The 27,067-nt window shown below is 40.0% G+C and overlaps 1 protein-coding gene across 3 annotated transcripts; it reads right to left on the bottom strand.

Moving 5' to 3' along the window:
• On the bottom strand, window positions 1-27,067 carry LOC140738630 (troponin I, slow skeletal muscle-like). Of its 3 annotated transcripts, none has more exons than XM_073066219.1 (9): window positions 27,034-27,067; window positions 24,012-24,032; window positions 23,812-23,890; window positions 14,816-14,860; window positions 9,022-9,153; window positions 6,540-6,629; window positions 6,279-6,452; window positions 4,363-4,470; window positions 1-582 (listed from the first exon to the last, which is right to left on the bottom strand). In XM_073066219.1, the coding sequence occupies exons 4-8, from the start codon at window positions 14,825-14,827 to the stop codon at window positions 4,366-4,368; spliced, it is 513 nt and encodes a 170-aa protein (XP_072922320.1). In that variant the 5' UTR covers window positions 14,828-14,860; window positions 23,812-23,890; window positions 24,012-24,032; window positions 27,034-27,067; the 3' UTR covers window positions 1-582; window positions 4,363-4,365. The 3 variants fall into 3 exon arrangements, with proteins under 3 accessions (XP_072922320.1, XP_072922321.1, XP_072922322.1); XM_073066221.1 differs by lacking the exon at window positions 1-582 and adding an exon at window positions 2,328-2,463; XM_073066220.1 differs by lacking the exons at window positions 23,812-23,890; window positions 27,034-27,067.

A 27,067-nucleotide genomic window follows, 5' to 3' on the forward strand; every position in this document is an offset into this window, starting at 1 on the left:
TACAGTACACTTTTATTAAAAGAGAACAATTGTACACTTTTAAATAAATAGTAGAATTTTGTTTTTTGTTGAGATAATCTAACTACAACAATTATCATTTACAATGAATTTCTGAATCATAGTGCTGAAATATCATCAATATTTGTTTGTAAGTTAAACACAAATTGCAGTGCATTGCAGTATTACACAAATGTTTGAATTTCTTTCAGGAGACCAAAGTAACTGTTGATTTCGCAATACCCTTTACACTCTGAATAGTAGTTCATCATGAACCTTCGAAATATTACCATATATCAGTCATTATTTTTAAAGGCTGTGGATTTTTGATATTTCTCTAACTTTAGGTCATTTCACAGTGCAAAGCTACATGTTAAGTTCTATGAAAGTCAAAGCATACCTATTTTCAAAATTGAAAAGGTCTTTATGCAGGGGGAGTTAAAACCTCCTACTGTAGTCTTTCATGAATTCATTCAGTAACTCTTCTAGTTGAACATGTCTTTCACCCTCATGTATGGCATTCCATCTCAATTGGACTCTTGTCTTTCAGATATGCTTCTCATAATGTCCACCTTCCAAAATGATCTTTAATGAAAGAGATTGCCACATTTTAGATTTATTGTACTAAATTGTGAATTATAGCTCTTGTGGAATAAATGGTGTCAATACTATTTGCTTGCAAAATGTGGTACAACTGCAGAATCGGTCAGCTTTTGTTATGTTATGGCATCTGTACATATAGACACAGTCATGGTAGATACTAATTTGTATCTCTTTCTTTCATTGTTCTGACCAGAGAACCTTAGACTCGAAGCATGACTGTTGTTCAACAGATGCTATGTTATACATGTAGTCTTCCAGCATGTTAGGCTTTTATTTTCAATGTCGTTAAGCCTATACCAGTCCTGATGAAAATTCAGTGGCATTATTTCCATTGCTGGGTTGGTGCAATTGCAATTGTTTTGCATCCTTGTAGAATTGACACATTTCTGGACTATTACTTAATACAGACAGACAGACACATACTTTATTGATCCTGAGGGAAATTGGGTTTTGTTACAGTCGCACCAACCAAGAATAGTGTAGAAATATAGCAATATAAAACCATAAATAATTAAATAATAATAAGTCTATCATGCCAAGTGGAAATAAGTCCAGGACCAGCCTATTGGCTCATGTGACGTAAAAGCCAAAAGTGTCTTATATTTCCCTATCTGAAAATATGTCTGTGAAATATATCAGAGTTATAATGAGGAATTTTATGAAAAATAAGGTAAGCAGATTATAATGGTAACATCTAACTATGAATGACAGAAGTACATTCATCCTGTAGAGCAGGGTTCATGTAGTTAGTAGTTGTCATCAAGTCTTTCTGCAAGTTTTGACGTAGGATCTTTAACCTGAAACAGTAACTCTGTTTGTTTCCTCTCAGATGCTGCCTGATCTGTTTAGCATTTCCACTTTTTTCATTTCAGCTCTGTAACCCAGATCACCTTAGAGTCTAGAATATGAGAAGTATCACCTTCTAAGTAAGTGGTCAGACTCCAGTTGTATTGCATTTTAAGGGCAATATCGAGAAAAACTTTTTCAAAATTCTACAAAGACTTTTAGAATTCCAATCAAGAGTATAATGTTTTACGATAATATCTAGAATAAAGTTCTATGCAAATGAAAAGGAATTGTAAGACAGGTCCTCTGTAGATCTCGCTGCTATTCACACTGATTGCTTTGGTCTGCGTTGCTCCTTGTCTCAAAGCACAGTCAGTTGGTGGATGAGAAGGAATTCATGGCTGACTAGCCCACTAACTATGGTAAAAATGGCATAACACAGCATAACACACAGCACAGTACAAAAATCGTGATGCATGCAGCAAGATTAAACCAAAGGAAGTGTTTCAAAATCAATATTCAAAATTTTCAATTTGGTTTTACAAGTTACTTAATAATTTCAGTCTTGAAAACTGAGGGAATGAAGAAATTAACTTACAGATCACAAAATCATGGGGCTATAGGAGATTAATAAAGGAGTACGGCTAATCTGATACTTATTTATTCATATGACATAAAAGTAGGCCATTAGTCTCATTGAGTTAATGCCAGCACTCAGAGCATACTCATCAGTCTGATTCTTGTACCTCCACTTAACTTGCTTTCTCACACATGTCCACCAACACCCTGATCCTTCCACCATCTATCTACACTCAGGGTAATTTACACCACTCAATAATCTTCCTTTGATATGTGGGAGAAATCTAGATCACAGGGCGAACATGCAACCATGCACATTACTAAATGATCAAAATACTGAATATATTGCAAGGAAGAAGACTATACATTTAGTTCAAAGGTTCATTTATTATCTAAGTATACAACTCTGAAATTTTTCTTCCTCCCGTTCAGTTGTTCAATGAGATTCTTTTAGTTTATGTGTAAGGGCCTGATTTGATCTTCAGAATGTGTCCAGAGCTGGAAAAATTGGGGAAAATGAGTAGGAATCACCTTGCACTGAAACTGTGAATTCCCAGAAAACAAACATTCTTTCCTTTACCCTCTTCCACTGCTTCCTCTTGTTGGGACTGATGATCAGTAATGAATGGGTTGGTACCTTTGGTAATAATGAATTGAGGCAGCCCTCCAATACCGGGTTGATCCAGCAAGAGAGAACAGTTAGCTACTGGATCTTTCCCAGAAATGGCATCATATATCATTCCATGTGCCCTTTGCATAGAGTACTGAGGAGGGAGGCTCAGATCCCTAGCTGGCATTGCTGTTCTGAAAACTAACAGCCTCATGCAGATGAATTCCAGCCACTGCCATTACAGCAGGCATGGATAGTACATTAACCAATCAACAGATTAGCTCCTACAAAGTACAGAAATACTGGCACACTCTTGCATTTCCGCTGGTATTTGAAAGGTAGAATAGGGAAAATTAATTTAATTTGATCATTAATATCATCCAGCTGTCTGCTTATGTACCTCAGGCAGAGTAACCACCCATCTATATTAACAGCCGGACTATTATGAAAGAGTAATTCCTGCAGATTCTCTTGCAGCTGCCTTGTCCTTTATTGAGACCATTTGTCAAGAAAAGGAATGGCAGATTTTACTGCAGCAGTCTGTGTTTGCATAACCTTGGAGACTGAGCCCAGAGGAACAATAGAATTTGTGCCCAGTCACCTGCACTATGTGCATCTACAAATTGTAATGTATGTTGATTCTGTCTCTGGAATCTGGCTCCATTCAAGTCAGTGGCACCAAGCATTGGAAACAGAGCCCATTGCATAAGGGCCATTACATGGTACTTCTAGCTCTGTGACTGAGAAAATTGTCTATCCTCTTTGAGTGTTAGTTAGTGTAGTTTGCAACAGTAGTTGCACTTCTAAACCATTTGATCAACTATAGCCATCTCCGGTATGTCCTGAATATTATGAATATCATGACTGAATTGAAATGGATTTTTTCACTCTTTCCAAGTCATCCTTTTGATGAGGAACTCTCGAACATATGACTCTAATGTAATGCAGGTATCTTTCTTGATGGGAAAGGAATGCAGTTCATTAACTTCTCTGACTCATGCCACATACCAATCTTCTGATTCCTATGGGTGACAGTAATGAACCGATTGCATTGAAGTGTAAAGATAAATGATGCAGGGATGTCATTGTGAAGTATGGGGCAGTTCCATGTTCTGCAGATTATACAAACTGATCCTCATCATTTCCCTTTCATAGTAAAGAAGATAAATTCTCTCTTTCCCCCACTCATTTTCTACACCAATAGAGTTTTTTTTCCTTTCCATCATGAGGAACATTTTCATCACCATCGTTATCCTCCACCGACTCGCTGTGCATTTGTTCTGCAGGAAAAGCATATGTAAACTAAGGGGGCTACAGCATTAACAACTAGAACTGGAAAGTTAGAGAAAAATGTGGAGATTTTTCACATTAGACATGGTTCAGCTACTGTTTTGTGTGTAACCTGCCCAATCACCAGACTCATCTCAGTATCTACGTGGCCTGTTTTTTATGCTATATTGTAGGGTTTTAAGTGCCCACTGATACTTCCAACATTCCCTGTTTTTTGCCCTCACTGAGAGTGTGTATATTTTCACAGAGTGTAAGCAAGGCATTCACACAGAGGGTGGTGGGTTAATGAAACAAGCTGCCAGAGGAAATGGCATAGGCAGCTACAATCACAATTTTTAAAGAGATTTGGACAGATTCATGGATTGGAAAGGTTTGAAAGGTTTGCCTGTATAGGTCAAATACAGGCAAATGGAACTAGATCTTGAGGGCATATTAGTCATCATGGAAGAGTTTGGCCAAATGGCCTGTTTCTCTGTTGTATAACTCTATCACTCTACCTGTTATTGAGGTGGAGCACCAGTATCAAATTTTTTCTTTCTTCCTTCCATACCAGACATTGCTTCTACGTTCTTCCGCCAGTCATGGACTTCAACCTGCTTGTGCTCCTTCAGAGAGAATAGAACATATATACTAAATTAAATTTCACATCACAAATGAGAATAACCATGCCCATTTTTAAGTTGAATGCATGACTTGCGTCATGTGTACATGTGATTTCTTGAAATATCAGAAACATGAATAGGAATGGTAAATGCACCACTTACTAACATTGGACATGACAGATACACTTCATGGGTGCCTTTTACCATACTGGAGATTGAGCAGGCAGAATCGCTCTGGGAGAGACCCGGAGCTGAATGGCTATACAAAGCACCAAGTTTTCCCTTGTGGCATTCTACTGGGACTTTTAGTCATAGGAGGTAGGACTCACAGAAATGGACCAGTTGCCCCACCACATCAATGCCAACTTCTGTTCCACCTACACGAACCCCATTTTCATGTATTAGGGTTGCATTCTTCTTGGACAGTGACTTTGTACACTTCTTTGTCTTGCCTATTTAAATGCATGGCTAAATATCTCTTAAATGTGGAATTTTTATCTGATTCCACCACCCTTTCTGGTAGCAAATTCCAGATAACATACGCTCACTGTATAAATAAACTTTTGCCTCAAATCTCCTTTCAGATTCCTTCCTCTCATTTTAAACTATGGCCTCTTGCTTTTGTTACCCAGGCCATGGAAAAAAAAGATTCTGCTTATCTACCTTGTCTTATAATTTAATGTACTTTTTAACCTTCTCAGACACCTTCATTCTTGGACAAATAAAGCCAACCTATCCAACCTCTCCCCAGAATTAAAATCTGTCAATCCTAGGCAATATTCTGGTGAATCTCAGAAAAAAAGGAATTCTGCAGATGGTGGAAATCCCAAGCAACATATGCAAAATAATGGAGGAACTCAGCAGGTCAGGCAGCATCTATGGAATGAACATTTGACACTTTGGGCCAAGTCTCTTCTTTAGGACCTTCTCCTGAAACACCTGACCTGCTGAATTTCTCCAGGATTTTGTGTATGTTGCTCTTGGCAAATCTCTTGATGATTGAAAGTGTACAGAGGAAATTTACACAGTTGTTGCAAGGACTTGAGGACCTAAGTCATAGAGAAAAGTTGAATAGATTACAACTTTATTCCCTAAAGCCTAGGAGAATGAGGGGAGATTTGATAGAGGTATAAAAAATTATGAGGGGTATAAATAGGGTAAATGCAAATAGGCTTTTTCCACTGTGGTTTGGTGAGACTAGAACTAGAGGTCATGGGTTAAGGCTGAAAGGTGAAACATTTGAGAGAAATATGAAAGGGAACTTCTTCACTTAGAGGGTGGTGAGAGTGCAGAATGAGCTGCCAGCAGAAGTGGTGGATGTGGGTTTGATTTCAACATTTACATAGGATGGGAGGGGTATTTAGGGCTATGGTCCAGGTGCAGGTCGGTGGAACTAGGCAGAATAATTGTTTAGCACAGTCTGTTTCTGTGCTGTCATGTACTATGACTCTATTTCATGACATATTAAAAAAAGATGAAATGAGCAATACAGATGGAAGTGAAATGAGGCTGTGAAAAGAAAAAGATGCCTAATTTCCTGATAATAAATGGCTGTATACTTCCTTTAAACACTGATAAATTCTGTAACCAATTTTTCAACACAATTAACCTGTAGGCAAAATAAAGAAAGTATAAAGTATTGCAGTCTTACCAGAACTAGCACACAAATTGAACTTGAGCAATCTTTTTCTATAACATTATAAAAGGAGATAACAATCTTACCAGCATAAAAATAAACTAAAGAGTAACGAGAAGTAAGAATGAGGAAATAAAAATTGTAATGACTGTTGCACTCTGTGGTAATATCATACCTTTTCATCCTCCTTTTTCACTGATTTTAAATTTGACCTCAAATCCAATGAAGTTTTGTGAGAGGTCTCTGCTAGAGCACCCAACATTTCATCAGCCGATACTCTGACTCTACGTAGAGTGGGGCGTTTGAATTTGCCTTTGAGATCCAAGACTTTCTGAGTCAAGCTTTCGATCTAAATAAAATGAAACATATTGTGAGCCACACCATAATAACTTACAACTCCAGTTTTCTTCAGTAAAGTGAGAACTAACTCATTTACCTCTTTGGCATTTTTAGATACTTTAACTTCAATGTCATAGCGCTCTGCATCAACACCATCGATCATCTGGTGAAATTTCTTGCACATACTCTGAAACATTCCAAAACAACATGAACAAGAAGGTGAGAAAAGCCAACAACCTCATTGAAAAGCAATGCTTATTTCTCCTTCTCTTTATAGTCTGGAGAAATCATTTTCACCTTCAGTGCCTGACATCAATGGGGTGAACGCTGAGCAGACCACTAATGATCTGCTCTATCTGATAACAACCAACGTGACAATGGTGAAAGTAGGCCCCTCTGTACTATTTCTCAACAATAGAAAGCAAGTGTATAAAAACAGCTCTGAATGGCAATTCCATTCAGTTTAGCCTTCCTCCCAACTGAGGGCAATTGACTTGCCTTCCTCCTAGCATCATCCTGAGATCAAATCAAAAAATAGTGGGAAATACTTAGCAGGTCAGGAGAAAGAATCAGGGAAGATGTTTCATGTTGATGACCTTTGATCATAATTGTATTTTTCCATATTGCTGCTTTTACCCCTTATTCAGAAGGTTCAGTACAAAGTCCAGGGTGTTGCTCTTGTGTTATACTGAGAAGGGCTACACTTGTCGATGTGCTGTCTTTAGCACCTCTGCTGTCTGAGGTGAACATAAAAGAGTCCATGGAACTAACTCAAAAAAATCCAGTGGAACTATCCTGGACCATACTTAGCTCTCAACCTACAACACATGGACAAAAGTGTGATTTTGTTAATTTTTTTTTGTGGGAGTTATCTATGTACAATTTGTGGGCTGTGTTTCTCACACAGCAATTCAAAAGTAATTCACTGGCCGTAAAACACTTGCAGTATGAACAGATCTGGATACAAGTCTTCACTTCTTTATCCTTAAAAAGAATGAATTGTTAGGCCAGTCAACTGCCTTGTTAGATGCACAGATTCATTTGTGAATCAGAATTCTATATTTTTATTTTTCATTAACTGATGCTTTTGTATAGAATTAGCAATTAATTCAAACCTCCAGATTATTAATTCACCTTATGCTTCCTCTCTGAGTATTCAAACTACTAAAGGCAGATTGAAGAAGGTCATCACATCTAATTAATTTGGAAAGCAGGAATGCAGATCCATATCTCTTAGGCATTACTGATCCCAGCGGTATCATTAACTTGTCTCTGTTCAATTTGTCATGAAGAGTCATTGGCTCACGAGGGAAGAGGACTGCAATAAGCAGTTAGTCTCCTTTAATAGCGGACATTTAATGCATTTGTTTTAAGACTTTTAGTTTGCACTTAATTGGCCACGTTGTGCATTTGACCACCCAATATCTGCAGCATTCTGGCATTTCATTCACATGTACAAAGTCTGTTCAGTGGTACCCAGATGTGGCAGTCAAGAACCCAAGTTAACAGTGTGACCTGAATGGGCCATTCAACCAGAAAAGGTTTGCTTCACCTCATGGCACCAAGTGGCCACTGGCATGCAAATGTGTTGTCCTACTTTGCCAGCTCTAGGGGTAATGGTGAATGGCTTCCATGCAGCTCCAGCACAGCTTTATCAGAACAACCCACCAGTCAGTTCACAGAACAAAGGCAGATCGGGTTCTTAATGGGAATCCTTTGTTGTCTTTTCTGAAAGGGAACCATGACAAAGAAGGAAGCAAGAAACAGAGCAACAGTGAGAATTCTACAAATGATGGCTATGTGTCTTGTTAGACCTGTAAAGTATTCATCCAAGATTTTTAATGTTTATTTTCACTCAACCCTTAGTTTGGTGTATAAGGGTGAGATTACCGCTCACCAAATGCTCCAAAATAATTTGGATTTGGATCTCCAAGTCCAAATATGATAAGAAATGCAACATATGAAATCATTATTTGACATTCTGAAATAAAATAAAATTAGCTCTATTTGTCACATGCACATTAAAACATCAAAACATACAATGAAATGCATTACTTGCACCAACATCTATGATGTTCTAGGGACAGTCTGTAAGTGCCGCCACGTTACCGGCGCCAACGTGGCATGACCACTGCTTACTAACCGTAACCTATGTCTTTGGAATGTGGATTCAAGCTGGAGCACCCAAAAGAAACCCACTCAGTCACAGGGAGAACCTACAAACTCTGTACAGACAGTTGTGGGAATCGAACCCTGATTAGTGATCGCTGGCATTGCAAAGCAATGCACTAACCGCTATGCTAATGTGCCACTGTTCATTATATGAGCCTTGTACAAAAGTAATCTCAATGTGGACTGAACACAACAGCAGGAAAGGCACAAAAATGAACATTATTTGTTGGAAAATGTAAAGCAACATTTTCTAAATTCAGGAAGTTCATCCTACACTATTTGAAAGTAGATTATTCTTGGATGTTGGTAGTGTAACTAACTGACTGATACCCAGAGATTCCAGCTATTCAACTGTTTATATTTTTGTATCGATTGCAGTTTTCACTGAATAATAAATCATAATTTACTTGCAATTCCTGAACTGACAGGCTCGATGTGTTAAGTTGTGGCACGATCTCCGTAAGCACACGATTTTTCTCAGTATCTTTTTCACTCTTCTCTTTTTCCAGTTTCTTGGATGCATATGCAAGCATCAGACTCTAGCAGAGAACACAGAAATTTTAAATCTTAAAATCTTAGAACTTTAAGTACCTGTACATATTTCTGACTGAATAAAGAAAAGCAAATGATTCTCAACTGCTTTAAGGAAATGATTTCTCAATCTGGTTTGTCACTAGGAAGTCTGTGTCAGAAAACCCATTGCCTGCTTGGGAACCATTAACATTGGTTTCCAAAGCAGATTGAAGATTCAAAGTGGTCAATAATATGGATACTTTATATATAAACTGATATATGCAATATATAAACTAATGCGCTAAAATCATTAAGCCATTAATTAACGGGCAGGTCATTACTTAGACCAAGTAATTGTTTATAATGCTTCCATCTTACCAACACAATTATCACAATAAGCTTAAGATAATTATCTCAGTACAGTTGGCCCTCCTTATCCGTGGGGATTGGTTCCAGGACCCCCCATGGATACCAAAATTCACGGATGCTCAAGTCCCTTATTTAACCTGTCGCAATGCGGTATGCCTTAGGACCCAGCGGAACCCCAGACCTTATTTAACATGTCTCAGTGCTGTGGTCTTTAGGACCCAGCGCAGCTCTGAATCTGCAGTGTTTCTGTTCATGAAAATAATCACGATCATGATTGAAAATAAAGTGAAAGTAATAAAGCGATTGGAAAGAGGTGAAACGCCATTGGTCATTGGAAAAGCGTTAGACTACAGTCCTTCAACGATCAGAACAATTTTAATGGAGCTTGTGAAGGCCCTGCCCCGATGAAAGCTACAATTATTACTAAGCAATACAGTGGTTTGATTATTGAAATACATAGGTTTCTTAAGTGTCTTATATGCATATAAAGGTAAAATACATACTATATACTAAGACAAACTTTTGACTAACTGATGCTAAATAATACCGGATATACCTGTTCCGACTTCAAATCTGTTTTAAAGACGGACTCAGGAACGGAACTCCTTCATAACCTGGGAACTGCCTGTACTTTTAAATCATCTCTAGATTACTTATAATACCTAATACAATGTAAATGCTATGTAAATAGTTGGTATGCTGTATTGTTTAGGGAATAATTACAAGAAAAAAAGTCTGTACATGCTCAAACAAAGAGTGCTGGAAGAGCACTTCCGGGTTTTCCAGATCCGCGGTTGGTTGAATCCGCGCATAAGGAGGGCCGACTGTAATACTGAATATTGGTTTTAATATAAGTTTGGGAATTCTTGGCCAAAATTTCCATTTCACAACTGTAACAAGATGGTACTTGGTAGCTGAAAAATGAGTTAACTAAGGGAGCAACATTGCACCTGTCAACACATTTAAGGAAGTCTTAATGTCTTAACACATTTAAGGAAGTTGAACTTCTGACCTTCCATTAACACTCATTTTTCACAGTAAAACCACAACAAATTACATTGACAGCAGTGCAGTTCCAAAATATGCCTTGCACAAGATGTTTGACCTAGTTGGTTAAATCATGACTGTTCTTTTTGACTCAAAGGCGACCAGCTATGTAAAGGGGCAGCATTGCACTTTTGGTCCTTGCAAGATCTGTGACTCATAATATCTCAAATGCAAATTTTCCAATGCATCAGAGATGTAGTCCTTTTTCAAAGCCTTCATCTCTGCCACATTCATTCCCAGAATTCAGATTTCCTTTCCAGGACATCAGAAATTTCCTCCTACTTCAAAGAATGGGGTTTCCCTTCCTCCACCATCGCTGTTTCTTTCATCTGCATCTCCTTCATTTCCCGGACAACCTCGCTCACCCCATCTTCCTGCCACCTTTAGAGTTCCTCTTGTCCTCACCTGCCAAACCATGAACTTCTGCATCTAATACCTTATTCTCCACAACTTCTGCCATCTTCATCAGGATCCTACCACCAAACACATCATGATCTCCTCCCCCACTCTCTGCTTTCTCCATGGTTCGCTTGTCCATTTGACCATTCCTACTAATCTCCCTCCTGGCACTCAACCCTGCAAGCAGTTGAAATGCTACACCTGACCATTCAACTCCTCCCTCACCTCCATTCAGGACTCCTAGCTGAGGCAACACTTCACCTGTTGGGGTCATCAATTGTATCCAGTGCTTCAGATGTGGCCTCCTCCACATTGATGAGACCTAATGTAAATTGGGGGACTATGTAGAGCACTCCATCTGCCAGTGGCCAACAATTTTAATTCTGATTCCTATTCCCATTGCGGCATATTGCTCCATAGCTTCCCCTTTAGCGATGATGAGGCCACTCTCGGGTTGGAGTAACAACACCTCATGGTCATTTACCCTACTCCCCAACCTGGCTTCATCTATCACCTTCCAGCTACTCCTCCTTCCGCCCCCCCCCCCCCCCAACCTTTTTACTCTGGCATCTTCCACCTTCCTTTCCAGTCCGGAAGAAAGATCTTGGCCCTGAAATGTCAACTATTTATTCATTTCCATAGATGCTGTCTGACCTCCAGCATTTTGTGTGTGTTGCACTTCACACATATGTCTGTATGTGGAGGCCAGGGCCATGTTTTCTCTTAGCTGCTTAGTCCCTCAGATTCTTTTCAGGCTTCTGCCATTGGCCAATGCTGCACCTCTGTCTGCTTCTCGCTGCTGCTTGGCAGGAGGTGAGATTTCAGCTCCAAACTCAAGAACAGAAGACGCCACCTACTTTTGCCTGTGGCTCACAGGGGAATGCTTAGGATTTGCCAGAAGTGCTCTCTTTCCTCCCACCCACCACCTCCCGCCCCAGTGATGATTGGATGGCCCAAGGGCCAATCAGCTACCCTTTAGCACTTATGTGACCAGATCATTGTTCATGATATTTACTTAACGGACGTTAGCTACCAGAATTGGATCTGCGTTGACACTGCTTAGCCCCCATGACAGCCTTTGGTTTATTTTGGTAGTTCAGCTGCACGTAGCAGTGAGAAGACTGGATCTAGGATTCCAGGACTTCACCTTTGTGGTCCGTTGTAAAAGGTCATGCAATAGCTTTGCCAGAAGGGAACAGAATCTGATTTTCCTGGGTGTCTTATCAGTGGCACCCTGCAACTTATAGAAAACCTAGCAAAACCTGGAGCCCAGAGCAACCTGTACTTGCTCTGCCAAATCCTCTCCAGCAATGGAGAAAGAAATTGACAGGAATTTCTTTAGCCAGTGGGTGATAAATCTGTGGAATTCATTGCCACGGGTGGCTTTGGAGGTCAAATCATGGGGTACATTTAACGCAAAGGTTGAAAGGTTCTTGATTCATAAGGGTATCAATGATACAGAGAGAAGGCAGGAGAATAGGGTTGAGAGGGGGAATAATTTAGCCATGATCCTATCTAATGGCCTATCTACTCATATTCTGCATGGAGGTCAGTTACCAGTGATGTGCCTCGAGGATCTGTTCTGGGACCCCTACTCTTCATGATCTTTATAAATGACCTGGATGAGGAAGTGGAGGGATGGGTTAGCAAATTTGCTGATGACACAAAGGTTGGGGGTGTTGTGGATAGTGTGGAGGGCTGTCAGAGGATATAGTGGGACATTGATAGGATGCAAAACTGGGCTGAGAAGTGGTAGATGGAGTTCAACTCAGATAAGTGTGAGATGGTTCATTTTGGTAGGTCAAATATGATGGCAGAATATAGTATAAGACTCTTGGCAGTGTGGAGGATCAGAGGGATCTTGGGGTCCAAGTCCATAGGACACTCAAAGCTGCTGCGCAGGTTGACTCTGTGGTTAAGAAGGCATACGGTGCATTGGCCTTTGTCAATTGTGTTGTTGAGTTTAAGAGCCGAGAGGTAATGTTGCAGCTATATCGGAATCTGGTCAGACCCCACTTGGAGTACTGTGCTCAGTTCTGGTCGCGTCACTATAGGAAGGATGTAGAAACTATAGAAAGGGTGCAGAGGAGATTTACAAGGATGTTGCCTGGATTGGGGAGCATGCCTTATGAAAATAGGTTGAGTGAACTGAGCCTTTTCTCCTTGGAGCAATGGAGGATGAGAAGTGACCTGATTGAGGTGTATAAGACGATGAGAGCCATTGATCATGTGGATAGTCAGAGGATTTTTCCTAGGGCTGAAATGGCTAACACGAGAGAGCACAGTTTTAAGGTGCTTGGAAGTAGGTACAGAGGAGATGTCAGGGGTAAGTTTTTTACACAGAAAGTGGTGTGTGCATGGAATGGGCTGCTGGTGATGGTGGAGGAGACAGATATGACAGGGTCTTTTAAGAGACTCCTGGACAGGTACATGGAGCTCAGAAAAATAGAGGGCTATGGGTAACCTAGGTAATTTCTAAGGTAGGGATATGTTCGGCACAGCTTTGTGGGCCGAAGGGCCTGTATTGTGCTGTAGGTTTTCCATGTTTCTATGTTACTCATGTGTCTAATGGTCTTATGGTCTAAATATATTGTGGAATAGAGCATGTCTGTACCTTTCTTTCTGAAATAATCGGTTGCAGTTTGTAAGATGTTGAAGAATCCTGAAATGCAATGTTTCCAGCCCATATGAGCTTGATAGTCACTGACAAAGAGGTCTTCCACTCAATCTAAGGTTGGCATGTTTAGGTGAGGGCGCTCTTACTAAGATGCAATGCCATCCACACTGGATAGGTAGGAGAATTTCTTCCTGAAGATCCTAAGTACTTGCAGTCATCTACAGACAACTCTTCTCCCCTCCTCCCTTTCTCCCCTCTTCCTTCCCCTCCCATTTTTAGCAATATTCCCAGTTCTGGTTCTCTTCCCCATCAGGATGCAGTACATTTAGGACTAACTCATTTGTGTTTAAACCTTGAGGCCAAGACAAAGCCCTTTATCAACTTTGAAGATCTCAACAAAGATTCAAATGTAAAATGACAACCAGAGCCATTCAATCATAGAGTCACTGAGAGATAAAATCTGGAAACAGGTCTCAATCCATCAGGTCTGGACCAATACTAATCTTACATAAATCCTAGTTTCCATTCCTCTTACATTCTTTTCATTTCCTCACAAATTGTTCCACTTATCTACCCACTAAGGGCAGCAGGCAGAGTCCAAATAACCTATCAACCACAATGCTTGAGGATGGGGTGAAAACCAGAATACCCAGAGGAAGCATACCACTGACAACAGTCAGTAATTACTTGCTAATAAAATAGTGTCATGTTGACTAGAGATTTGAGCTCCAACTTACCTCCACTGAAGTCAAATTGTTGTTGCTTAGTGCGATTTATGTACTGCATAAATTTCTAGCCCAACCCCCACCCCAAACCTTATGGCTCTATACTCCAAACTCTTAGCAATTTGAAAGCCAGAATGACTCACACCATAAATGTTCATGTACAAAGAATAACGTATTTGAATCAATTTGGCTTCCATGGTGACCGAGACAGTGCTCTGTAATAACTGCTTTTGTATATTAACGGAATCTTGCTCTGCAAACCAATTGACAGCTCCATACTTAGTTGGAATAACATAGTGAATCTTTGTGTGCACAAGCAAAGGAATTGTCTCATGATGCAGCTCAGGAATTAAAAACTTCTGTTTTATTTTAATATGAACAACATTGTCTGTTAAATACCAACAGGCTGATGTAACGTCTGACATGCCAGGATTACACACTGATGACAAGGAGTATACTTTTGAGAAAGTTATCTATTCATGCACTGAATTAAGTGGCTGCAATTAACTTAGAGCACAATCAAAGGCTTACCTTGAGATGCATTTTACGTGCAATTGGGATTTTGGCCCTTCTTGGCTATAAAATTTAAAAAGTAAGAATTTATTTAATAAGACCAAAATAAGGAAACATAAGTAAATAAATCAAAAGCAAATTACATGGAAAATTGCCACAACCCTATATTCCAGGCTTAGAGAGCTAACTGCTTTCTTAAATACTGCACTTTATTAATTGAAAGACTCAATACATGTGAACCTTCCACTGATACAATGCAAGAGCTGTTCCAAGAATCTTAGCAGATAATTCCTTGTAATGCTACCTCCATCGTTACTGCTGCAGAACCAGTTTTAAAGAATACTTAGCAACACACACAAAATGCTGGAGGAACTCAACAGGTCAGGCAGCATCTATGGAAATGAATAAACAGTCGGTTTCGGGCTGAGACCCTTCTTCAGGATTGGAAAGGATAAAAAGGTGGGTGGAATAGAAGGAAGGTAGCTAGAAGCTGATAGGCGAAGCCAGGTGGGTGGGAAAGATAAAGAGCTGGAGATGAAGGAATCTGATAGGAGAGGAGAGTGGACCGCAGGAGAAAGGACAGGAGAAGGGGCATCAGGGGAGATGATAGGCAGGTGAGAAGAGGTAAGAAGCTAGATTTGGGAATAGAAGAAGAGGAGAGGGGTAGGGATTTCTTTTAACTGGAAGGAGAAATCAATATTCGTGCCATCAGGTTGGAGGCTACCAAGATGGAATATAAGGTGTTGCTCATCCACCCTGAGGGTGGCCTCATCGTGACACCAAGAGGATGCCCCGGACCGACATGTCAGTGCAATGAAAATGGGAACAGGAATTAAAATGTTTAGCCACTGGGAAATTCCACTTTCTGGCAGATGGAGTGGAAGTACTCACAAAGCGGTTCCTCAGTTTACAATGGGTCTCACCAGCGTAGAGAAGGCCGCATTAGGAGCTCTGGACACATTAGGCAACCCCAACAGATTTACAGGTGAAGTGTTGCTTCACCTGGAAGGACTTTATGGGGCCCTGAATGGAAGTGAGGAAGGAGGTGAATGGGCAGGTGTAGCACTTTGGCCACTTGCAGGGATAAGTGCCAAGAGGGAGATTAGTGGAAAGGGACCCATGGACAAGGGAATCATGGAGGGAACGATCACTTCAGAAAGAGGAGGATGGGAAGACAAAGATGGTAGGATTTCTTTAGAGATGGTGGAAGTGGCAGAGGATGATGTGTTGGATGCTGAGGCTCATGGGGTGGTAGGTAAGGACAAGAGGAACTCTATCACTATTAAGGCAGTGGAAAGATGGGGTGAGTGCAGATGTTTGGGAAATGAAGGAGATGCAGGTGTGGGCAGCATCAAAAGAATAATACAATAAAGAATAACATAATAACATTGGTAATTGAGTGATAATAGTACCAGTTTACATTCTTGTCACATTGCCTTGACTTCTAAGAGGAGATATTAATGGACAGGAATGGTGCATTTTAAATCCTAGAGACAGTCTAGAACTGTGTGAGTTTGTAGGGTGTGATACTGTAAAGCATTACCTTTAAAAGTGTAAGTTGTTTCTGTTTTTTTATGCCAGCCTCTGTGGTTGGTGCTATTTGATTAGTTGTAGAATCCAACTGGTTGAGGACTTATTCCCCTGACTTATGAGGTGATTATTTGTTAAAAATTCTCAGCAAGGGCATTCTGTCAAGAAAGTTACTTCAGTGATGAGCTTTATGTCTTTTGGCAGCGTGCATTTAGATTCCAGCTCAAGCATTATTTAGACTGACCTTTTCTCCTCTCCCCTCAATTTATTTTTCATTGTTGAAGTTGTTTAACATTATTCAACATCATTCAGAATTCAGTGACCCACCACCATTCTGGAATGGGCTAAATGGCTGAACCACGGCAAGAGCATTCAGAATATTCATGAACCATATCAGGAGACTTTATCTCAAATGTAACAAAATTCCCTTTTAACTAGATTCAGATGTGGGGGGGGGGGGTGTGGAATGAGAGCTCAGTGACTCAACACTACAGTTTGGACAGTCTGATGTTCCCACATAATCTGGAATTTTCATGAACAACAGTCTTCAGATTTTACAGAGAATAGTGTGAGAATCCAAAAAAAAATCCGGTGAGCAGCAGTTTTGTGGGTGAAAATGCCTTCTTAATGAGAGACATCAGAGGGGAATGACCAGACAGGTTCAAGCTGACAGGATTGTAACCGTAAATCAAATAACCATGAGTTACAACAATGCATGCAGAACAGCATTTCTGAATGCACATGTTGAACTTTGAAGTGGATGGGGTACAGCAGCAGAAGACCACCAAGTGTATGTAAATAGTATATTTGAATGATTTTAGTCCATTAACTATACCTTGTGCTCATCTAGTCCTTAAATATTTGCTGTGACTAACAACAGGTTGTACAGAATTTAAGGTTAAATCTACTACAGACCATTGTACTAAATGTTTCACCTGCATCATCATTTTACTTGAAATGATTCACTTAACTTCACTTGACAGAATCAATTCAGTTCCTAACGAAACAATCTGTGCCTGAAGCTTTCCATTACTGATGAGGCAAGAGGGCTGATTTTCATGTTAGCACTCGGTGTTACATGGTTGAGGATTCAGGTCACACTCTAGAGACTGAACTTAAGCCGTAATTCCTAAACCTAAGCCCTTAACATAGTCTCCTGACTGGGAATTCAATGCAGCACTGAAGAAGTACTATACTGCTGGAGGTATCATTTTTTGGACGACCAATCAAATTGAGACCCCATTCACCTTCTCAATGGACGTGAAAAATCCTATGGTATCCAAAGAATAGAACATAGAAGATAGAAATCGACAGCACATCACAGGCCCTTCCGTCCACAATGTTGTGCCAACCATGTAACCTACTCTAGAAGCTACCTCAAATTTCCCTAGTGCATAGCCCTCCATTTTTCTAAACTGCATGTACCTATCTAAGAGGCTCTTAAAAGACCCTATTGTATCCACTTCCATCATCACCACCAGCAGTGCATTCCACATACCCACGATTCTCTGTGTGAAAAACTTACCCTGAAATCAGCTTGGTACCATTTTCCAAGCACCTTAAAATTATGACCCCTCATGTTAGCCATTTCAGCCCTGGGAAAAAGCCTCTGGCTATCCACATGATCAATGCCTCTCATCGTCTTATACACCTCTATCAGGTCTCATCCTCCGTTGTTCCAAGGAGAAAAGGCCAAGTTCACTCAACCTATTCTCATAAGGCATGCTCTCCAATCCAGGCAACATCCTTGTAAATCTCCTCTGCACCCTCTCTATAGTATCCATATCTTTCCGGTAGTAAGGTGACCAGAACTGAACTCAGTCCTCCAAGTGGGGTCTGACCAAGGTCTTATAAAGGTGTAACATTACCTTACGGCTCTTGAATTCAATCTCACTGTTGATAAAGGTCAATACACCATATGCCTTCTTAACAACACTGTCAACCTGCGCAAAAGCTTTGAGTGTCCACTGGACACGGACCCTGAGATCTCTTAGATTCTCCACACTGCCAAGAATCTTAGCGTTAATATTATATTCGGTCTTCAAATTTGACCTACTGAAATGAACCACTTCACACTTATCTGGGTTGAACGCCATTTGCCACTTCTCAGCCCAGTTCTGCATCCTATCACTGTCCCACTGTAACCTCTGACAACCCTCCAAACTATCCACAACACCCCAACCTTTGTGTCATCAGCAAACTTACTAACCTACCCTTCTACTTCTTCATCCAGGTCATTTATAAAAATCACAAAGAGGAGGGGTCCCAGAACAAATCCCTGCAGAACAACACTGCAGGGGTATAAGCAATGTTGACCGATATTTATCCATCAACTATCAATATGATGCTTGAACAGTCCAGCTGTGTGCAGATTACCAGTTCTCTTTCCCATAGTACAGCAGTGACTACAATTTAAAAACAAATAAAGAGCAAATTGCCAATAAAGTACCTGATGTGCTATAAGTGGCAATTATGTCAAGGTCTTAACCAATAAGATGGCTGTTCATAGTAAGAGAAATTTCACTAGTTGCCTTAGAGTTTGTAATAAAAACATAGTGTATTTTTGTGCATTACACCTATTTCTTTCACATTGTCATAAGCTATTTTTGCTTCCCTGATGGCTTTAATTAAAACCACAATCAAATTGTACTAAAAATTTCTTTGCAGCATCCGGAGTAAAGCTCGAGAACATTGCATGAGTATTCCTCCCCATCTTATCCAATCTTGGCCACTTTAATGGATCTTAATTTTAACTAACTCACCTTTCCGGAAGGATGTCTGAACAATAAAAGTCCTGTCTCACTGCTCCCACTTGTCTCCCATGTATTAACCAATGGGAAACATGGACGAAGGAAACAGAGACCTAGTTTAAAAATCCAGAGGCCTGAATGGGATTGAAGACAGGCAGTGACAGGGCTCGTGACATGAAACAAAAACTGTCTGCATCAGAAACTATCTAGAAAACATTTAAGATTTCTTTTTCAGGTTTATCTTCATGGATATGTTGTTCTCCTACAAGGATCATAAAAAATACTCAGGCTTCTCTTGACGTGCACTTCACATCAGTGGTTACAACATTCCTAGACATCTTTCTCCTCCACAGGTCTTACTCCCAGTCGCAGGTCGGATCTCCTACACCGCAAGTTCCTCCTCAACCCTGCAAACCAACTGCTTGAATGAATGCCCATGGAACAACTATCTCTTCACTAGTAGGGCAGGAGAAAACTGCATTTTATCTGAAAGAAACCCTCTGCTTAGTTTGTCATGGGGGCTGCCACATCAATTGCCTTGCTGAGCTCCAGGTATCCTTGTTAAACTTTCCATATCCTTTCTAAATTTTCCATATCTTTACCTAGCTTTCCATATCAGCTGTATCATGCAATCTCCTAAAATCAGCATTACATAATGAACTAATCTCTTTAAATACAAATTAAAGGGTCTGCTCACAATTACATTTTAAATACGTACAGCATGGTAACAGGCCCTTCTGGCCTAATGAGCCTGTGCCACACAATGAGCCTGTGCCCATGAGACCAATTAGCCAAGTAACCTGAGCACCCAGAGGAAACCCACACAGTCACAGCGAGAACATACAAGCTCCATACAGACAGTGACAGAATGGAACCAGGGTCATGGACACTGTATTAGCATTATGCTAAGCTATCATAGTGCCAGCTGATATAAATATATACTTACTAACACATTTCAAATTTCTCCTTTGAGAAATTAGATTATGTACTGCTTTGTAACCAACATTGTTTTATGACTGTTTCTTGAAATCCCCCCCCCCACCCCCGTGTAAATTTCCTTAGTGCAAGGTGCAGGTACAGCAGGCTATGAAGAAGGCAAATGGAATGTTGGCCTTCATTGCTAGAGGGATTGAATTTAAGAGTGGGGAGGTTATGCTGCAACCTTACAGGGTACTGGTGAGGCCGCACGTGGAGTACTGCGTGCAGTTCTGGTCTCCTTACTTGAGGATCAATACATTGGCTTTGGAGGTGCTGCATAGGAAGTCAACCAAGTTGATTCCAGAGATCAGGGTGTTAGTCTATGAGGAGAGATTGAGTCGCCTGGGACTGTACTCGCTGGAATTCAGAAGAATGAGAGGAGATTTTACAGAAATATATAAATTTATGAAAGAGATATATATAATAGAGACAGGAAAGTTGATTCCACTGGTAGGTGAGAATAAAACTAGGGGACATAGACTCAAAATTCGGGGGAGTAGATTTAGAACGGAGATGAGGAAGAACTGCTTTTCCCAGAGAGTGGTGCATCTGTGGAATTCTCTGCCCAATGAAGCAGTGGAGGCTACCTCAGTAAATATATTTAAGACAAAGTTAGATAGATTTTTGCATAGTCGGAGAATAAAGGGATATGGGGAAAAGGCATGCAGGTGAAGATGAGTCAGATCAGCCATGATCTTTTCGAATAGCAAAGCAGGCTCAACAGGCAAGATGGCTAACTCCTGCTCCTCTTTCTTGTGTTCTTCTGTTCTTATGCAAGGTGGACTACAAACAATACTCTAAATGTGGACCCCACTGATCTATACATAACTTTTGATAATGTTTAGTAGTTTTGAAACAATATCCCACTCAGCAACTAAATTCATTGAAACCTTCACAAAGGCTGCCAATAACTACAGATCAGTTCCACACACTTCATGATTTCTTACTAACCCAAGTTCCTCTGTGTGGAGTTTGCATGTTTTCCCTGTCCTGGAGTGAGGAACAACATGATATTTGGAAGATTTAAATGCTGGCAAAGATTGAAAAGGCAGTGTATCAGGACCGAGGCAAGCGTCAGGCCAGTTCTGCCCACTACGCCACGATGTGTACTTGGCTCTGCACTGAACTGAGGAGGAGGCTGAGGCCTGCTCTGGCTGCTCGGGCTTTGTGTTTGTGGACTCACTTTCCTTCTGGATGTTATTTGCCTGCTTTAGTTGTTTGCACAATGTGTTTTTTTTTCCACACATAGGGTCTTTGATGGTCTTTGTTTATTTTTTTTGGGTTTCTTTGTTTTGTGACTGCCTGTAAAGAGACGAATCTCAAGATTATATAAGGTATACGTGGTCTGATAATAAATGTACTTTGAAATTTGAACTTTGTCAATTGCCTTTGGGGGCCTCAGTTTCCTCCCACATATCAAAGATATGCTGATACAACAGGGTTTTTTAAGAGACTCTTAGATAGGTACATGGAGCTTAGAAAAATAGAGGGCTACGCAGTAGAGAAATTCTAGGCAGTTTCTAGAGTAGGTTACACGGTCGGCACAACATTATGGGCCAAAGGGCCTGTACTGTGTGGTAGATTTCTATGTTCTATCTTCCCTGATAGTTTGACAGGCTGCTGTAAATTGTCCCTAGCGTGTAAGTGAGTGGTAGATTCTACGAGGAGTTCATGGGAAAGTAGGGGGAATAAAATGGGATTAGTGTAGGTTTAATGTAAATGGGTGCTGAGTGATTGCTGTGGATGCAATGGAACAAAGGGCTCATTTCTATCTATCTATCTATCCACTCCAGCCTACATGCCTCCAATTCATTAAACTTTCAGTCTTTTATTTTCAATCCTCTCGTCAATATAGCTGCATAAAAAGCTACAGGGAAGTCATCCAAAGTCTCCTGTCTAATGCCTAACACAAATTATTTGGTCAACAGAGGCAACTTGCTGTGAACAAATTGGCTGCTGCATTCCATTGCACTATAAAACACTTTGAGACGCGCTGAGGTAACTTAAAATACTGCAGAACTCCATGCCTTGTTCCCATACTCTGCACTGAAAAGTTATGGGCTTTATAAAATGTTTACTCCCCTGAGTAAATTAGGTTTGCAAGCTCCTGCTCATTTTGTTACCGACTGAGTTTATTTCTGTCAACTTGTGAGGTCCTAGCCTATTCCTTCTTAACTACCCTATAATCTCTCCCAAGTGGAAACAGACTGCTGGAAATACTTAGCAGGTCAGGAAACATCTGGAGAGAAAGGAGCAGAGTTAATTTGGAGATCATGTTTGCATGAATATTGATTTATCTAACTTCCGGTACTTGCTCCCCTCTCCTCCCTTGCTCATTCCCCTCCTCCCACCTTCTTATTCTGGATCCTGTCCACTTCCCTTGCAGTGGTGAAGGGCCAAAACATCAGCTGCTTATTCCCCTCCATACATGCTTTTGGCTTGCTGAGTTCCTCCAGCATTTTGTGTGTGTTGCTCAAGATGTCCAGCATCTGCAGAACCTCTTGAGTTTATACAGAGTTGGTATTTTAATTCTGAATGGAATCTAATGAACCTGAATCATTAACTCAGTTTCCATTTCCACAGATGCTACCTGACCTGCTGAGTGCTTCCAGCAATTTCGATTTGATGTCAGATATTCAGCCTCTGCAGCTTTCTGGTTTTGTATCACCTTTCTGCTCTTTAGAATAACGATGAAGGTTACCTGTGTACTTCCCCACTTACTGTCATTAGATAATCTGGTTTATTAATTTTTGCATCAATTTATCCATGAATAGTTAACCACGCCTAAGGGATTGTTTAATTCCTCAGACATTGCTTTAGCTATTCAGTCAAGGATAAAGTGATGTATGTCTCATAGAGCCATACCTCATTAATATCGCAGCCAAAATCACCTGAGGTGTGAATTAGTCTGACTTGCCAACCTAATTTCTTGATTTTGATCATGTCCCAGTTCAGAAGGAGCTTCACTTTGGATTCAGGTTGCTATTCATATTCATTTGTTTAACACATGTACTACGCATCAAAATGTACAGTGAAATAGATCTCATTCTAAATAGATTGCCCTATCTCTACATGGTAATAACACTGGATGCATAAAATGGCTAAACACACAGGGTCCCAAATCCCATTTAGCATTCGGGATGGAGATTATCAATTCCCAGGCCCAAAGCTTAGAAGGAGAGCTTGGTTCTATCCTGTAGTTTTCCTCTTATCAGTTGTCATTTTTCATGAGGAAGGAAAGCGATGATTTAGCTGCTTAACGTTCTATCATGCCAAGCATTGATTGGCTGTTTCAGGAGTTCTATATTTTTCCTTCCTATATGTTGAACAATTCTTGTCAGGAAAGAGCTGTTTTACGTTCTGGTTCAGGCCTTTGAATGATCCTGCAACTGATTACTGACTACCCTTTGTCTACCCTTAGTGATATTTGTGAACATTCTTTTTCTTTTAGTTTGAAAAAACTTTAGTGCCTCTTGGGTGAAGCAGGTATGATCTAATGCATCCCACAAATTCCCACAGGAAAATATGTGGACCCCAGTTTGACTACACAACCAGATCCATCAATTCAGACTGGATTTTGGCCCAGGACAGTTGGACTGCAGCAGGGGGTGATTCCCCAGAATTTCAAACCTTTATTTTCCATTCACGTTAAAATGAGGGCAATAAAAACATTACATTTTATGAAAGAACATACTAATTATTGATTTGTATACATAACTACACATCCAATAATTTTCATCTATAGTTTGTAGTCACCTGGGCTTATTTGATTTCATTGCTAAAACATTCTTCACAGAGAAGAGTTGAAAGAAAACCAGAACCAACCTGTTCATTGCTGCATATTGGGAGAAAAGGAAACAAGTTATTTATCATTAATATTGTTTTTAAAACTTCAGTATTCAAAAGCTGTAATTTGCACATAGAATTTCAAAAAGTAATTTGACATCAATACTTACTTTCCCTCTGACATTTCAAACCTGTATAATGATAAAATAATGACTTGTTAAACTCATTGCTATTACATTTTCATTATTTTACAATACTTACAGTGAAGCTTTAATAGAATCTAGAAGAGTACGCTACGTTCAAATATTATTGAATCATTCCAGTTGTACTGACCTATTGGATCGTATTGTTGGAACATGAAATGCAGCAGACTGGTTCATTGTTATGTCTAGACTGTGTCTATACATACTTACTGTTGGCTTTGCTCAACATTTTCATTGGAGTTGCGAGTCCCACTCCGAAAGTTGACCATACATGCTTAAAGATTGGTGTCTACCCTTATTTGAGGTGCTAAATGGATGTCACTGGCAATGAATTGGGGAATTGGTGAAACTTCCTATTAAAATATTTTTGGCTGGTTTTAACCCTAAATCATGTGCATTGCACATTTTGTGAAAACATCTGCTAGTTATGCTTCCAGCTGCTGCACCATTGCTACACTGAGTGCTGGGAAAGAATGAAGCTCCGAAAGAACAAATTATCCGGCAGTTATAGTGGAGGTCACCATGATGTAAGTGGTCGGTCTGCAGTGGAACACTATTCTCCTGCTCTCCCTACCCACCATGCGCTGGTCTGGGCACTGTACATTGAGAGGCCATGGCCAGGTACAGACTTACCAAAGGCTCAGTGATCACGGCATCTTGCACTGAGGTACATGAAATAGGTTGCTTCTATTTTTAGTAGTGTTGCCTCTCAGTAGAAGAGAAGCTTATAAAAGTATGAGACAAGGACAACAGTCCCAATGAGGGCACTTCCATTTTCATCTTTTTGCCGAATGTTTTTGAGGTTCAACAAACTTTGAGTGAAAAGCAAGGTCACACCTCTAGTAGCTAGTTTCTGTGGGTAAATGCAGGAATGGCTGCTGCATACAGGACGTTATTGTTACATGCAAATCTGACACCCAGCAAATAAGCTAAATTGCACCTGGAAGTGTCAGTTTCTCGTTGGCAACTAGTTGACTTAGAAATGATCATTAGCATGATCTAGTGTGAGCATAAGGTACAAAGCTCTACAATTTCAAAGTAATGAACAATAAATTCAGTCAGACATTAAAGTGAAACTATTTACTTGTTCAATTTGACATTGCACTGTTTAAAGAAGTCTACAGAGTCCTCTTAATATTTTTGTCAGTGTTCCTTCCTCAAACTGCAATAGCGAAACGAGAGGTATCTTGGCATTGTATACCTTTTCGGGCACTATTTTCATTGACCCAACACCAGCAACTGTCATACAAAGTAATTGGCTGTGAAATATTTTGAGATGACCTGATGAAGTGATAAAAGTCTGGGAAAGTTCAAGGTTGCTCACGTATCAAATGTCGGCCAACCCATCAGTCTCATTCATTATCATAATTGCTTCAATTCTTTAAAACAAGATAAGATGTAATTTTAGATTTGTCTGTCTTTCCCCAGCTATACTGTCCATATTTACACATATTTACCAACCTCAGTTTTTAACTCAGCTTGTGGACTGTGGTTCCTGCTCTGGCCCAGGATGGCATTTGGCCCAGAAATGGATAATGGCACATTTAACACACCATGGTGACTGCCACCCAACACTAGTGTCAGATTTGTGGTGGTTGAGGGTGTGTTCATGCTACTGCTGGAAATCTGTGGAAATACCATTTGGGGAGAGTTGTAAGTAAGGAATCAGGAAAGATTGGCGAATCAACATTTGGTGTGAGCCCAGGTCCTTGGAAACCAAGGAACTTATAAAATGTTGGCAACTTAAGTGACAATTTTCAGGGTTTCCCAGGTGAAATGGAAATTTGATATGTCAGCAGTTAATGGGATGTACTTGGGGTGGTATCCCTACTTCTCTGACGTGGGCACTTTCTTGCTACCTATGGATCGAGGATCAGCTTTATTCACCACATATATTCAGAATTTGCTGTGGGGTGTTGGTCAGGGCATGACATGCAACAAAAAACAACATTCAATGATAGTGAAGAATAAAGAATTGCATAAATTAGAGCATTATACGTATAAATGTAAATAAATACAGCTAATAAAGTTACATTAAAGGACAGATATGGAATAAACTCTGCATAAATACAGCATGCATGTACAATATAAACAGCATTATAAAAAGTGGCTTAAAGTGTGTACATTTCAGTGTAGTGACAGGGATAAAGATATTAACTAGAATTCTTTGCCCAACCCACCACCACCACCAAGTAAGCTCCCCACTGGGGTTCAGGGTGTGGATGGAATACAAGAGTAATGTGGAGAAGCTCCTTCCCCTTCACTCAACCACCTACCATACACCACTGTTGCCATGAATTCTATTACCCATGTTTATTTTTCTTTATTTTCCTGTTAGGTAATCTTCATATTTCAGTGTTAATAATAAACATTTTAGAAAAATCTCACACCTGGCGGCTGTAGATCTTATGGTTATTCAATGTGTTTACCTTCTTTGGTTCAGAAGGAATTCATATATTGATCTGTATCTACACAACACATTGGTGCTGAGCTAGTTTGTCTTTGAAGTGTTGTGTTCATGATTCATGCTTGTCATTTTATTCTGGGGCCAAACTCTGCAGGCAAAAGCCATCCTTAGGAAAGTAGCCTAAAGCTTGTAAACTCAGCTTCATTTCAAGGGAAACAAGGCCTGGGGCTAAATATTACTTATGTACTCTATTTAGCGCCAAGTATTATCTCCAAAAATAGTATTAGTGAAGTTAATAGATTTTGCCACAAAGTGAAGAATTCTCTTGTATATTTTCCAAGCTATTTTGTTTTCTATAGTCACTTCACATTCCAGGCAAATTGCAACCAAAAATACATGTAAGTTATGTGATGATCAAATTGTTTTAACAGCGTGTCAAACTTTGAAAATGAATAGCACCATTTTTCACCTTAATGTGTTAGTTGTAACAGATGAGTTAAAAATAAAACTGGTATTTTTAAAGGGATAAATGTTATTAAATCTAACAAACAACAGCGTTCCTTTCACAGAAGTACATCTTACCTTGTTATGCGTTGGGAAGACTAATGAAGAATTG

The sequence above is a fragment of the Hemitrygon akajei genome, chromosome 14, assembly GCF_048418815.1.
Source record: "Hemitrygon akajei chromosome 14, sHemAka1.3, whole genome shotgun sequence".
In the NCBI taxonomy this organism is placed as follows: domain Eukaryota; kingdom Metazoa; phylum Chordata; class Chondrichthyes; order Myliobatiformes; family Dasyatidae; genus Hemitrygon; species Hemitrygon akajei.